Source organism: Heptranchias perlo, chromosome 2, assembly GCF_035084215.1.
Source record: "Heptranchias perlo isolate sHepPer1 chromosome 2, sHepPer1.hap1, whole genome shotgun sequence".
NCBI lineage: Eukaryota > Metazoa > Chordata > Chondrichthyes > Hexanchiformes > Hexanchidae > Heptranchias > Heptranchias perlo.
The window spans coordinates 100,874,033-100,889,242 of record NC_090326.1 but is presented as its reverse complement, the minus strand read 5'-3'; the positions used below and the strand labels follow the sequence as shown (position 1 = coordinate 100,889,242).

The following is a 15,210-nucleotide window of genomic DNA, read 5'->3' as shown; positions in this document are numbered from 1 at the left end:
AGAGATCGGGATTGGCCATGGAGTGATCGGTGGGGGAGAATCGTGTGAAGTTGGAAGCTGGTCAGCTTGGGGGGCCAGGGGGATGCACTCCACCTCCTGACCCATAAGCAGTGCTGGAAATGCACTTACCTGTTGGATCCGCTTGATCTCGCCTCCTTTCAGTTGCTGGGTTTCCCGAGTCCTGGGAAACCCGGCCCGCAGCCATTAAATTTAAAACCAAGCTAAAATTTGAGGCACGTAGCCTCATTCAAATATTTAAATTACTGATCTGCCTCTGGAGTGCAGGTCAGTTGCCCACCACCCCACAACCCGCCTCCCTTAAAACCGGAAGTTGGCGCGTTGGACGCAGGTTGTGTTGGGTTTCCCACTTTTGAATTTTTAACTCCCGCCCGTCCTGGAGGGTTAAAATTCTCCCCCATTGAGTACTTCAAGGATTAAATTTGTATCGTGGCACATGGCTGATATTGACAGTAGTTTGCAGATTAAATTTTAGCTGCATAGTAAATGCATAAGAATAATCTTTCCTGCATATTTCTCATTACCTCAGTTCACTTTCAGTACTTTGATAATGTCAGGTAGGCCAGTTGCTTTAGTTATTCATTTTTAAAAAGTAATTTGAACTTCAAAACGACAACTTGCACTTCATATAAATGCTTCTTATTTTTTGTAGAAAAATGCAAAAGGCCAAGATCTCTTTGACCAGATTGTTTACCATTTGGACCTTGTGGAGGTAGAATACTTCAGCCTGCAGTTCATGGATGCTGTACAAGTTTCAGTAAGTGACTATTAAATTGGTTTTATAAGTCGGTTTTTCCAAGCGCTTGAAGCTATAAACCTATTTTGAATAGTAGTTATTGATATGGGGAAGGTAATAAGGTGGAAATTAAATTAGGCTAATTTTTTAAAAATGAAATTGTGGTTTATTTTGATGCTTCTATGTGTAATGAGAAAGAATAATATACCCAAATATACCAACCTACAAAACTCAGAAATGCTGATGGACAGCTTCGAAACAGCTGAAGACTCAAACAAAAAAGTGTACAACTGAAAAACAGCCACAACGAAAATCCTATAACCAAGACCACCCTTCAAGGCGACCAATTAAGTTAAATTAATTTTTATTATGTTGGATTTTAGGATTTGTATTTGGGATCACATTTTGCAATTCAGTTTGTTTTTCTTTGACAGTTGAAACCCAATGGCCTCACATGTGACATAAGAAAAGTTGTAGTTACAGTGGGAGTGCAGTGATACATTAACTTGTCATAACTTAAGCTGTAGCTACATCTAATATTCCAACTGTTTCATTATAGAAAAAAAAATCTTAGGTGCAAACTTTTACACTGGTGGATTTAGAAATTTTCGAAGGGGAAGTCAGGTGGGATGGTGCAAAATGTATTTCTTAGGGAGCTCGAGGGCATACCTCCCCATGAGCTTTGATTTCTGACACCCTTTGGTGCATTTTCCAGAATTTTGAAGTCTATTGTGATTCAGCAATTGAAGCCCAAAATAATTTATTCTGTAATAGTTCTGTGTTAATGCACTGGACAGGCCTCACTCTTCTCCGCCATCAGTATCCAATATATCATTACCAGCGCTCTCTACTGGAGAGGATCTGGTGGGGTGGCCTTGGAAAGAGTGGTATCTGACACCCAGGGCCCGAATTTAGCAGGCCTGCAGGTTCCCAGCGGGTGGTCCTCCGGGAGCGTGGTCAACACACTCGGCGAAATTAGTGGGTTGCCCACGCGATCATAGCAGGCAACCCACTAATAGGAATCAATTACCTGCTCCTCCGGGGTCCACGGCGCTGGCCTGCGCGTCGGTCGGGCTGCGCATGCGCAGTACGATCTGTCAGCTGGAGGCTCTCTAGTTAAAGGGGCAGTCCTCCACTGACAGATGCTGCAACCAATGGGACAAATTGCAGCATGGAGCAGCCCAGGGGGAAGGCTGCTCCCAGTTTAATGATGCCTCACCCCAGGTATCATCAGATGGGGTGAGGAGGAGGGGGAGGACACAGATCTTCCCCCCGGCGGGCGGGAGGAAGCGGCCTGCCTCTGCCACCAAGAAGGCCTGGCTCGAGGTGGCAGAGGAGGTCACCAGCACCACCAACATATCGCCCACCTGCATACAGTGCAGGAGGCGCTGCAATGACCGCAGTAGGTCAGCCGCAGTGAGAACACGAAGTCTTTCCCCTACACTCCGTCTGCCACAACACTGCCCCCACCCCACATCTCCTTCGGCACCGCCAACACTATTCTGTCACATCACCCTTCATACCCACTCACACCCCATCCTCATCTTACCTCCACCTACTCACCTCGCCAGTACTCACCCTGCCACTAACACGCAACCCACTCCTCATACAATCTCATTGCTCCATCCCATACTCACCCTCTCGTGCATCTCCCTCACGGCCAGCCTCACTCAACCTGCCACCACCTGTGCTGCAGCCACAGGGCATGCATCACATATGTGCAGTAGGCAGCGTAAGGCAAACGTCTCGTCAGCATGAAGGGGGTGCACAAGGGTGTCTGAGGGTTTGTCATGGGTGTTACCCATATTGAATTTCAGAGCAACAAACAGCACACATTATATTGACACCACCACTGCCATGTCTCCGCGAATCCTGTCCGTTGTGTCCAATAATGCCCGCTCCTGGGTATCACTATGAGGACCCACCACTGATGCCACCCATCGTGTTACTGCAGAGTAGGTGCAGGTGTATTTGCAGGGCTCGTCCGCGCAGACGACTGAGAGACATCGGCGGTGTAGCCGGCTGCACCCTGGAAGGATGCGGAGGAGAAGGTGTGGAGGGCAGTGGTGACTTTGGCAGCGACAGGTAAGCAGTTGGTGCTGGGGCCAGCCAGGAGCAGCTCGGCATGAAAGAGGCTGCAGATCTCCACGACTACATGTCGAGCGAATCTGCGCCTCCCTGTGCACTGCTGCTCGGAGAGGTCCGGGGAGCTGCGCCTCGGTCTGTGGACCCTGTGGCGAGGGTAGTGCCCTCTGCGACGCGTCTCTCTCTGCGGTAGCCCTCCCTCCTGCTGTGCAGGTGGGCGTGCAACAACACCGTGTTGGGGAGATCCACGTCTCTGCGGCGGACGGCGTGGACTGCGAGGCTGCTGGTGCTGGTCATGCTCTTCGTCCTCCGAGGGTCTCCACACACCACCCAACTGGCAGGTGTTGGTCTGAGGGGTTGTGCAGGGTAGGTGTGTGGTTCCTCGGACTGGGGCTGCGGTTTCGTGTCGGTCTGTCCTCTGGCTTGGCGGGGGGTGGTGGAGGGCAGGGGTTGCCCTATGTGACGCGGTGGCCTCCTGCGTGGGTGAGGGCTCTCCCCCGTGGAGCGCACCTTGGCACCTGCCACAGGCTGCTGGCTGCAACACGCCTGGTTGGAGGGAGACTGTTTCCCCCAGTGTGGGAAACTCACTGCCTTGAACCGAAAATCCCACACTTCCTCTTTTGACAGCTGCTTCAGCTCATTAACTGACCACAACGAGCAAGGTAAGTACTCTCAAGTGGAACCCCGCTGGCTTTAATTGCCTGCGGGATTCCCACCAGCGGGGCTTGCGCGCGCAGCCCCGCACGTCAGCGCGGTACCTGGAAGTGGCCGGGATTTTGTCGCGATCCGGTCACGTGACCGGAGATCGGGATTTTCGGGGCCACCCCGCTGGGAACCCGCCGGAAACACGATCCTAAAATCGAGCCCCCAGTGTCAATCCCTGCAGGTTGGTCCTCGAAAAGGGCGGTTCAAAGAAAAACTAGGTGATTGACACGCACCTCAGCAGGGAAGCAACGGCAATCTAGCAAGGGCAGTGGCAGTGGGCTGGTGCATTGGTGGCCAGTGAGGGCCAAAGTGATTTTTTGGAAGTAAATGGCTGGTCTTCTCTGGGTTAGGTGTGCCTGATGGAGGGGTGTTAGAGGTTTCTAGTCCCGAGTGAATAATTGGAGAAGCTGGAGATAGATTGCTGCAAATGCAGTGCGGGTGGCAGACCATGTTTTTTTTAGGCGTATCTCCAGGAGGGAACTCCTGATTTCCTACCCAAAATACCTGGAGCAGGCGTATCAAACAATGCCTGAATGGTGATGGGCCAAGCGGAACCGAAGATGGGGTGCCCAGAAAGGTAGCATGAGCTCAAAACTGGGCATCCATGAGGCGCTGTGGGCCATCAGCAGCAGCAGAATTGTATTCCAGCACAATCTGTAACCTCATGGCCCGGCATATTCCTCACTCTACCATTACCAATAAGCCAGGGGATCAACCCTGGTTCAATGAGGAGTGTAGAAGAGCATGCCAGGAGCAGCACCAGGCAGACCGAAAAATGAGGTGCCAACCTGGTGAAGCTACAACACAGGACTTGCATGCATGCTAAACAGCGGAAGCAACATGCTATAGACAGAGCTAAGTGATTCCACAACCAACGGATCAGATCAAAGCTCTGCAGTCCTGCCACATCCAGTTGTGAATGGTGGTGGACAATTAAACAACTAAAAGGAGGAGGAGGCTCTGCAAACATCCCCCATCCTCAAAGATGGCAGAGTCCAGCACGTGAGTGCAAAAGACAAGGCTGAAGCGTTTGCAACCATCTTCAGCCAGAAGTGCCGAATGGATGATCCATCTCTGCCTCCTCCCGATATCCCCACCATCACAGAAGCCAGTCTTCAGCCAATTCGATTCTCTCCACGTGATATCAAGAAACGGCTGAGTGCACTGGATACAGCAACGGCTATGGGCCCCGACAACATCCCAGCAGTAGTACTGAAGACTTGTGCTCTAAAACTAGCTGCGCCTCCAGCCAAGCTGTTCCAGTACAGCTACAACACTGGCATCTACCCGACAATGTGGAAAATTGCCCGGGTATGTCCTGTCCACAAAAAGCAGGACAAATCCAATGCAGCCAGTTACCGCCCCATCAGTCTACTCTCAATCATCAGCAAAGTGATGGAAGGTGTCGTCGACAGTGCTATCAAGAGGCACTTACTCACCAATAACCTGCTCACCGATGCTCAGTTTGGGTTCCACCAGGGCCACTCGGCTCCAGACCTCATTACAGCCTTGGTCCAAAGATGGACAAAAGAGCTGAATTTCAGAGGTGAGGTGTGAGTGACTGCCCTTGACATCAAGGCAGCATTTGACCGAGTGTGGCACCAAATTGAAGTCAATGGGAATCGGGGAAAACTCTCCAGTGGCTGGAGTCATACCTAGCACAAAGGAAGATGGTAGTGGTTGTTGGAGGCCAATCATCTCCGCCCCAGGGCACTGCTGCAGGAGTTCCTCAGGGCAGTGTCCTAGGCCCAACCATCTTCAGCTGCTTCATCAATGACCTTCCCTCCTTCATAAGGTCAGAAATGGGAATGTTTGCTGATGATTGCACAGTGTTCAGTTCCATTCGCAACCCCTCAAATAATGAAGCAGTCCAAGCCCGCATGCAGCAAGACCTGGACAACATCCAGGCTTGGGCTGATAAGTGGCAAGTAACATTCGCGCCAGACAAGTGCCAGGCAATGACCATCTCCAACAAGAGACAGTCTAACCACCTCGTCTTGACATTCAACGGCATTACCATCGCCGAATCCCCCACCATCAACATCCTGGGGGTCACCATTGACCAGAAACTTAACTGGTCCAGCCATATAAATACTGTGGCTACAAGAGCAGGTCAGAGGCTGGGTATTCTGCGGCGAGTGACTCACCTCCTGACTCCCCAAAGCCTTTCCACCATCTACAAGGCACAAGTCAGGAGTGTGATGGAATACTCTCCACTTGTTTGGATGAGTGCAACTCCAACAACACTCAAGAAGCTCGACACCATCCAGGACAAAGCAGCCCGCTTGATTGGCACCCCATCCACCACCCTAAACATTCACTCCCTTCACCACCGGCGCACAGTGGCTGCAGTGTGTACCATCCACAGGATGCACTGCAGCAACTCGCCAAGGCTTCTTCGACAGCACCTCCCAAACTAGAAGGACAAGGGCAGCAGGCATATGGGAACAACACCACCTGCACGTTCTCCTCCAAGTCACACACCATCCCGACTTGGAAATATATCACCGTTCCTTCATCGTCGCAGGGTCAAAATCCTGAAACTCCCTTCCTAACTGCACTGTGGGAGAACCGTCACCACACGGACTGCAGCGGTTCAAGAAGGCGGCTCACCACCACCTTCTCAAGGGCAATTAGGGATGGGCAATAAATGCCGGCCTCACCAGCGATACCCACATCCCATAAACGAATTAAAAAAAATAATAATGGCAACAGGTTTGAAACAACATCTCCAACAAGCAGCGTCTAACTTACTTGAAGTAAATAGCAGCTGAAAGGAGCAGAGGAGACGTGTCAAATAGTATCCTAACAGAAAGAATCCCGTGCTGTGGTCTGAAGATACAGCATCTTGAATGTAGAACACTTTTTTTCTAGGGCAGAGAGGCCAATCTTCTCTGAGTCATGTGTGCCTGCAAGACCTAGCAGAGGCACATCAATGGATATTGGGGGTCCCATTCCAGGAACCAGAGATAGATTGCTGCAAATTAGCGGTGGCAAGGGAACAAGGAGTCCTTGCTGTTCGCTGATTTAAAGTGCAAACAGGGGCTCCAAACACTGGTTGTGTGAAGAGCGAATGGTTGTCATCTTTGTATTCTCAGCTGGAGAGGTATTTGGCAATGATCAGTAGGCCCAAGGGCTTTACCTAACTGTCGTCACCTGAGGTGTTACCATAGCAACGGTATCAACGCACTGCTCCCCAGAACATAGATGGAATAAAAGTCTTTATGGTAAATGTTTTAAATGGTTGACCACCAAACCTAAGTTTAGGTTTGTTACTAGGTGAAGCATTATGGTGGATGCCATTGTCCATGATGTGAAGTACTTTCTATGTCTTCCTTTTTTTCTTGCTTTGTTATCCCTATCTGTCTGAGTCTCCTGCTACTTCTAGGTTGAGAGAGTGCCATTCCATGTTAATGCAGGTTTATACTCCTTAATGAAAATGTGTCATCCTTAAGCACAGGACAGTGTTTTCACGCTTGCTGAGCAGTGTGGGTAATCTCTGGGACCATTAATAGGAAGCTGCCTGTTGACTTGTACTAATACTAGGAAAGCAGGAAAGAATGAGCACTTTTTTATTCATTCATGCGAGTTGGGCGTCGCTGACAAGGCCAGCATTTATTGCCCATCCCTAATTGCCCTTGAGAAGGTGGTGGTGAGCCGCCGCCTTGAACCGCTGCAGTCCGTGTGGTGAAGGTTCTCCCACAGTGCTATTAGGTAGGGAGTTCCAGGATATTGACCCAGCGACGATGAAGGAACACCAATATATTTCCAAGTCAGGATGGTGTATGACTTGGAGGGGAACGTACAGGTGGTGGTGTTCCCATACACCTGCTGTCCCTGTCCTTCTAGGTGGTAGAGGTCATGGGTTTGGGAGGTGTTGTCGAAGAAGCCTTGGCGAGTTGCTGCAGTGCATCCTGTGGGTATAGTTCTTAATGAGTACTTTGCGTCTGTCTTCACAAAAGAGGGAGATGATGCAGAGATTGTAGTTAAGGAGGAGTGTGAAATATTGGATGAGATAAACATAGTGAGAGAGGAAATACTAAGGGGTTTAGCATCTTTGAAAGTAGATAAATCGGCAAGCCTGGATGAAATGTATCCCAGGCTACTAAGAGAAGCAAGGGAGGAAATAGCGGACGCTCTGACCATGGGTTAGTCAAGAATAGTCGTGCATGGATTTGTTAAAGGAAGGTCGCGTCTGACTAACTTGATTGAATTTTTTGAGCTGGTAACAAGGAGGGTCAACGATGGTAACGTGATTGATGTCGTGTAATGGATTTTAGCAAGGTTTTTGACAAGGTCCCATATGGCAGACTGATTTTAAAAAAAAGTAAAAGCCCATGGGATCCAAGGGAAAATGGCAAGTTGGATCCAAAATTGACTCAGTGGCAGTGGGTGTTTTTGCAACTGGAAGGCTGTTTCCAGTGGGGTCCCACAAGGCTCAGTACTGGGTCCCTTGCTTTTTGTGGTCTTTATTAATGATTTTTACTTGAATGTGGGGGGCTTGATCAAGAAGTTTGCAGATGATACAAAAATTGGCCGTGTGGTTGATAGTGAGGAGGAAAGCTGGAGACTGCAGGAAGATATCAATGGACTGGTCAGGTGGGCAGAAAAGTGGCAAATGGAATTCAATCCGGAGAAGTGTGAGGTAATGCATTTGGGGAGAGCAAACAAGGCAAGGGAGTACACAATAAATGGGAGGCTACTGAGATGTGTAGAGGAACAAAGGGACCTTTGGAGTGCATGTCCACAGATCCCTGAAGGTAACAGGACAGGTAGATAAGGTGGTTAAAGCAGGCATACGGGATACTTTCCTTTATTAGCCGAGGCACAGAATATAAGAGCAAGGAGGTTATGCTAGAACTGTATAAAACATTGGTTAGGCCACAGCTTGAGTACTGTGTACAGTTCTAGTCGTCACATTACAGGAAAGATGTGATTGCACTAGAGAGGGTAGAGAGGAGATTTATGAGGATGTTGCCAGGGCTGGAGAATTTTAGCTATGAGAAAAGTTTGGATAGGCTGGGGTTGTTTTCTTTGGAATAAAGGAGGCTGAGGGGAGATTTAATTGAGGTATATAAAATTATGATGGGACTAGATAGAGTGAATAGGGAGGACCTATTTCCCTTAGCAGAGGAGTCAGTGACCAGGGGGCATAGATTTGAAGTAATTGGTAGAAGGATTAGAGGGGAGCTGAGGAGAATTTTTTTCACCCAGAGGGTGGTGGGGGTCTGGAACTCATTGCCTTAAAGGGTGGTAGAGGCAGAATCAACTGATGCAGGCCCAATCTAGCTGCTATGTCCTCCAGGACTTAGCCAGCTCAATCAATCGTGGTATTGCCGAGCCATTCATGGGACTCCTCTCCCAACTCAAGCACCAACTTCCTGATGTTAGCGAGGACGGTTTGCAAGGTTACCTGGACGGGATTGCCTGAGCCTTGAAATGATTCGATGTCCGTGTTGTTGGTTGCAGTGGGTCAGTAGGGCAGAGTTTCACCATTTCCACTGAGGATATCTGTAGCCACCTTGCAACGTAGGGATTGTGCCCCAAGTGGTTGGCATGGTCACTACCTCCAATTGGTATGCCTCAGGCTTATTCTCAGCTATCTCAGTCATTTCTTTCTGTATACAGTCTTTCAAATGATGAAAACTGGTGTCAACCTTTAAAAAGGTTGCAACAATTTTCCTCCTTATATGCAGCCACTTAAAGATAAATGGCTGTATCCCTTTAAGGTGAAAAAACATGTTTAAATTATATTTGTGTGGTCTTGCAGCATCCAGTGAACCAACACGTTACTCTACTGGTTCAGAACTTGGCCTTGCCCAATGATCCAGCTGTATTTTTAGCCGAAATGTTTGAATTGGTCCTTTAATTGTCATCTTAATTATTTTGCTTACATTATCATTCACATTTGTGTGAAGTATAGATCACTGAATGCAGTAGTCTTTCATTTGATTAATTCAAGTTTGGAGGCAGTGAAATCTCTCTTGTATTCAATCCAGTTCCCAGAAGCATGTCAGTGCTCCAATGACTGTTTTATTGACTTCAGTGTTAGTTTACATTTCTATTTCCCTGTCTCAATTCCATGGCGTATAGAAATATGGGCAGTTTTGTCAATATTTGGAATGCTGATGAGTCATCAGTTTGGAAATGAAATTAGTTCTATGAAAAGATACTATAATTCAGACAAATCCATACAGACCCATAATTTGTAACTTTAATCCCACTAACAGTGTTTTCAAGTTGGCAGCCAAAATCTTAGAGGTGAAAATTACTTGATGTAAAGACATCAAAACACTTGCTATGTTTACTGTAGCTCAGACTGAAATAAAATTGAGCAACAAATTATTTTAATCATATTTTGTAACACTTGAGGTGGTAAATCTTTAGAGTGTGGAGCTTACAATACTTGAGTCAGGCCTGCACAACTCTTTTATGTATCTGTAAAGCTTGTGAATTGTGTATCAATTAGGCTTGTGAGTGATCCTTATCCCCCTAAAGCTATTGAGCCTGCACTTAGAACTAAGGGAGTCCGGGGGACTAGTTCTCCAAGAAACCCAGCTGATCTGTTCTCTCTTACCTGGTTAATCAATTTACAACTTTATACTCAGATCTACATATGGTACACAGTGGTGCAACATCTTAGAAAAATAAAGCCTGGCGAGCAGTGATTGGATGCGGGTAATATCCGCAATCTTCCACATTTTGAATTACTAAACTCAGCTATGTTCATAAGTCTTTCTGCTCTCCCTCTTTATTCTGTTTTTCCCAGCCCCTCTCCTTCTTGGGCTTCGGAGTAATTTGCGAGTAGCTGCATCACTCAGCCCTGGAAGACCTGCATTGGAGCAATGGGAGGTGTAACATCACTGAAAACCATACAGTGAATATAAGGCACCATCTGTCATGCTACAAAGACTGGGTTTAACGCTGCCTCCTGTAACGTCAATGGAATTCAGTCTGGGAGATAAAAAGGCAGATCAGAGAGGGCACAAAAGGATGAGAACAGGAGCCTGGGCCTGGAATTGAACTTGGGGTTTGAATCTGGGCACCTTGGCTACCGAGGACTGAGCTGAATATTCAGGAGCCAAATTGAAAGCTTGAAATAAGGTTAGGGAGGTGGAAAGGGACAAGGACAGACGGGGAATTGTGGAAAGGAAGGCAAAGAGCAGGTGGAATTGAAGAAAACCAGTGGGGAAAAGTGAAGATGTGTTTGAGTGACCTGTTCATAGACATAGGTACCTGCAACGAGACTCCTGTCCAGGAGGGTGGTTCACAGTTCCGCAAGCAGTATGTCCCACGCTATGGTTGACTAGTTTTAGGATGTTTTGTTCGTGAAGCTGCTTTTTGGATTTTTTGGATCTTTTAATAGGACACATTTAAAAATGAACTACCCATATTGGCTTACACATTGTGATTGCAGTTTGTGCAGTATTTTGAAAATCTATTGCAATGCAACAAAGTTAGTGACCATTTACAGGTTGTAATATCTTGCTAACTACTTGTATCATTATAGCTATAGCACTCAGTTGAAAAGCTCTTTCTTCCTCCACTGCTTATCACATCTATAACAGGTACCACTAACAAATCTAAGGTGCAGGACTACTATTTGGGACTAAACATGGAGTGAATGATTCATTAAGCGGGGAAAGGTTGTAGGTCCCAGCACAGTGTGCTCTGAAACATTGTTATCTTGGAAAACCATCTTTGAAGAGTTAATAATAGTATCCTGGCTACCAATAATGCAGCATTGAAAACACCTGATATGCAGACCAGAAGCCATTTGATCCATCAACACCAAGACACAGGATTCTTTGGATGGGGCATTCAGTATAAGCTTCTAAGTCCTGCCTGGCTGAAAGTTAACATAGGAGGCTCTCAAAAGATTGTGTTCCCCTTGGATCAAGCATGTAAAACCTTGGTGTAAAATTTCCCAAATCTATTTTGAAGAGATTGAAGATGCTAATCAATCTGTGTAAGAGACATACTAGACTGTAGTCTGTTGTTTTGAGGTTGGTGAGGCTATTGTAGAGACAGTTTACAATGAACATTGAGTTAGAGGGACAGTCTAACACTTCTTTTAAAATTCCCATGGTATTTTTTTTAAATGAAGAACTTTGCTTAAAAAGTATATCCCTGTTTTCAAAACTGCTTTTTAGTACAAATGTTAGATACTTGGCTGAAGCATTGTTTCAGTATTTGTGAAAACATCCTTATGGTCAGCAGTCTCATAATATAATATGGCACACCTCCCCTTAGGAAACCTGTTCAGTGTGTCTGAGTCTCCATTCTTAGTCCATCAGTACATCAAGATAGACAGTTGCCCTTGAGAGAGTTGGTCATTAATCCTACTCTTAGCAAAGGAATTTTTACAAACATAGGAATTAAGAGTAGGAATAGGCCATTCAGCCCTTCAAGCCTGCTCTGCCATTTGATAAAATCATGGCTGATCTGATTGTAACCTCAACCCTGCTTTCCTGTATACCTACTATAACCTTTGACTCCCTTGTTAATCAGGAATTTATCTAACTCAGCCTTAAAAATATTCAATGACCCTGCCTCCACCGCTCTCTGGGGAAGAAAGTTCCACAGACTCACGACCCTCTGAGAGAAAAATTTTCTTCTCATCTCTGTCTTAAATGGGAGACCCCTTGTTTTTAAACTGTGGCCCCTAGTTCTAATCTCCTACAAGGGGAAACATCTTCTCAGCATCTACCCCTTCTAGTCCCCTCAGGATCTTATATGTTTCAATAAGATCACACCTCATTCTTCTAAACTCCAGTGTATACAGGCCCAACTTGTCCAACCTTTCCTCATAAGATAACACCCTCATCCCAGGAATCAGTCGACTGAACCTTCTCTGAACCGCCTTCAAAGCAATTATGTCCTTTCTTAAATAAGGAGACCAAACTGCACACCGTATTCTAGATGTGGTCTCACCAATGCTCTGTACAACTATAGCAAAACACCTCGACTTTTATTTTGCACTTGATCCTAGTTTAACTTAAGAGAAAACATTTTTTAAATAGAACTGCACATATACTGACCTGTTTGTGGAATTCATAATAACTTGTCTTTTACTTTAACAGCACTGGTTAGACTATACAAAACCCATCAAGAAACAAGTGAAAAGTAAGTACACAGGGTTGACTTGTATCCATGGGCTTCAAAGCACTGTGTTTAGTTTTTGCATTGATCTTGATCCTTTTTTAGAATATAAACATTCTGTATTACCTTTACATGATAAATCATTTAAATATTTTGCAATACAGTATTTAGTAAACCTGACTAAAAACATTGTCTAATATGGGAAATAATTAATATATAAATCTACTTTTCCCAGTTGGACCTCCTTACTGCTTACACTTCAGAATAAAATTCTATTCCTCTGAACCGAATAATCTTCGTGAAGAGTTTACAAGGTAGGAATATGTGATGTAGAAATGCTAGTAGCTGCAAATTTTATCATCTTTCTAAATATTATATTTGTTCTGGGGATGTGAGCAATGCTGGCAAGGCCGCATTTATTACCCATCCCTAGTTGCCCTGAGGGCATTAAGAGTCAACCATGTAGTGTGAGACGGGAGTCACATATGGGCCAGACTGGGTATGGGTGGCAGGTTCCCTTTCTTGAAAGTGATTAGTGAGCCAATTGGATTTTTACAACAATCCAGCAGCTTTCATGGTCACTTTTTCTGGTACCAGCACACAAATTACCAGATTTAATTAGCCAATTTGTCATGGTGGGATTTGAACTCATCACCTTTAGATTGCTAGTCCAATACCATAATCATTAGGTTACCATACCCATATTATATTACAAAATAGACTGAGATTTTCATCTCTGGCTGATTATGGATCCAATAACATTGGCCCAGAATTTGCTGGAGTGAAGCATCTCACGGCATTACCCATTAGTTAGACTTTTTCCCTCACTAATAATAGCGTGTGCATTAAACTTGCCATTATTTTGCCAGCAAATTCTGGCCCAATATTTTCCACGTCAATATCGTTAACTTTTAGTACTGAAATGAAACATGGTAATCTATCTAAAAATTCTCTCTCTCTTGCTCTCTCACAGACTCCATCACCTCTGAGCCTCAGTTACCTCCACCTGTGTCCTCCTCTGTACCATCCCCAGCTGTCTTGCCCTACCCCCTCCTTACTCTCTACTTTTTCCCAACCCTGCCCCTTCTACACTTCTTCCTACCACTTTCTCATCTGCACTTTTTCCAGCAACCTCTGGATAGTCTCATTGCCCTCTCTTCTCCCTCCCTCCCCCCCCCCCCCCCCCCCCCCCGATCCCAACCTGGACACCTATTTCTGACATGGTGCATGTTGAATACCATCTTGCTATGTACTCTAGGTTTTAAACACATAAGAGATATAAATTGAATACATCAATGAAAGATGATGTTTGGGAGTTATAGAGAGACACTGGGAGATGTACAAATGAGAGAGGTGACACTGAACAAGAAAAAGTTAGACAAATAGACATGAATGACTCTAATAAAATTGATTGAGGGCTGTACAGAAAGGGAGAAAACAATGAAAGACAAAAGGCAGGGATAACAACACAGATTAAGATGTGGAGATGCCGGTGATGGACTGGGGTTGACAATTGTAAACAATTTTACAACACCAAGTTATAGTCCAGCAATTTTATTTTAAATTTAAAATAAAATTGCTGGACTATAACTTGGTGTTGTAAAATTGTTTACAACACAGATTAAGACAGCAGGGGTAAAAAAGACCATTAGTTTCAAGCAGAGAGATAGCTTTGTTTTAGATTTTCTCCGAGAACAATGATGCCTTATTCTACTTGTTAAGGTGCAACTGTGTTTAACCTAGTTTGTCCCCTTAAGACTTCAAAGTCTAATTGCCTCAGGCACATTCTGAGATCAATTAGAAGCCAATTACTGTTACTGAGGGAAGTTTACAAATTGGCAGATACTTGGAAATTTAAACTTCCCGGTCAGAATATGCCAGTGTGGAATGACAGCCTTTCTTGTTTTTTTATATCCTTATAACAATCAGAATTGTGTTGGACTCAACACTTAAATAGATTATTTTTTTAAAAACAATTTGATTTTAAAGTATTTTGTTGTTCCTATTTTGGCTAATCATAAAAGGTGGTGTATCTGTTGGGAACTAAAATGCTTGGCACTCAGTGTTAGGCACACTCAAGTCAGCTATAATACTAGCCAGATGCACTGTAAACCCCTTTCTACTCTGCCGCCACAATATGCATTTACCCAAATCTAAAAAGAACCACCTTCTATGCCAGTATAATATCACCATTTTCCATACCAGCTATGCTTGTGACCTCTGAATGAGATTGCCAGTGGGTGATAACTAGTATTATGCGCCTTTGTTAGGAACTGGATTAAGACATCTCCAAACACGGTTAGGACCCCTGGCAGTTAGGAGACTTGTTGGTTAGGGCCGGATATGAAATTGAGTACCAAACTTCAGGCAAACCTACTTGATCTCCTTGCAACGTGTCTTTGCCCAACCTGACCTATAATTTATAGAACAGTGCAAGATTTTTAATGGTCATATTTCACTCCATAGTTTTAATGGAATTTTAGTGCTTTGGAATGTGAGTTTCATTATGTTTAGACTGTTTATAGAAAGAGTAAATTGAATGTATGTTTTAAACATCACCTTTT

At 45.2% G+C, this 15,210-nt stretch overlaps 1 protein-coding gene across 1 annotated transcript in view; it reads left to right on the top strand.

Annotated features, from left to right (window-relative positions):
- The window catches only part of LOC137341713 (band 4.1-like protein 4B), a 282,961-nt gene that overhangs the window by 103,943 nt on the left and 163,808 nt on the right, over window positions 1-15,210 (top strand). Inside the window, exons 2-4 of the mRNA XM_068005123.1 lie at window positions 671-775; window positions 12,628-12,670; window positions 12,882-12,960. Coding sequence (XP_067861224.1) covers window positions 671-775; window positions 12,628-12,670; window positions 12,882-12,960 — 227 coding nt within the window. The remainder of the gene's footprint in view (window positions 1-670; window positions 776-12,627; window positions 12,671-12,881; window positions 12,961-15,210) is intronic.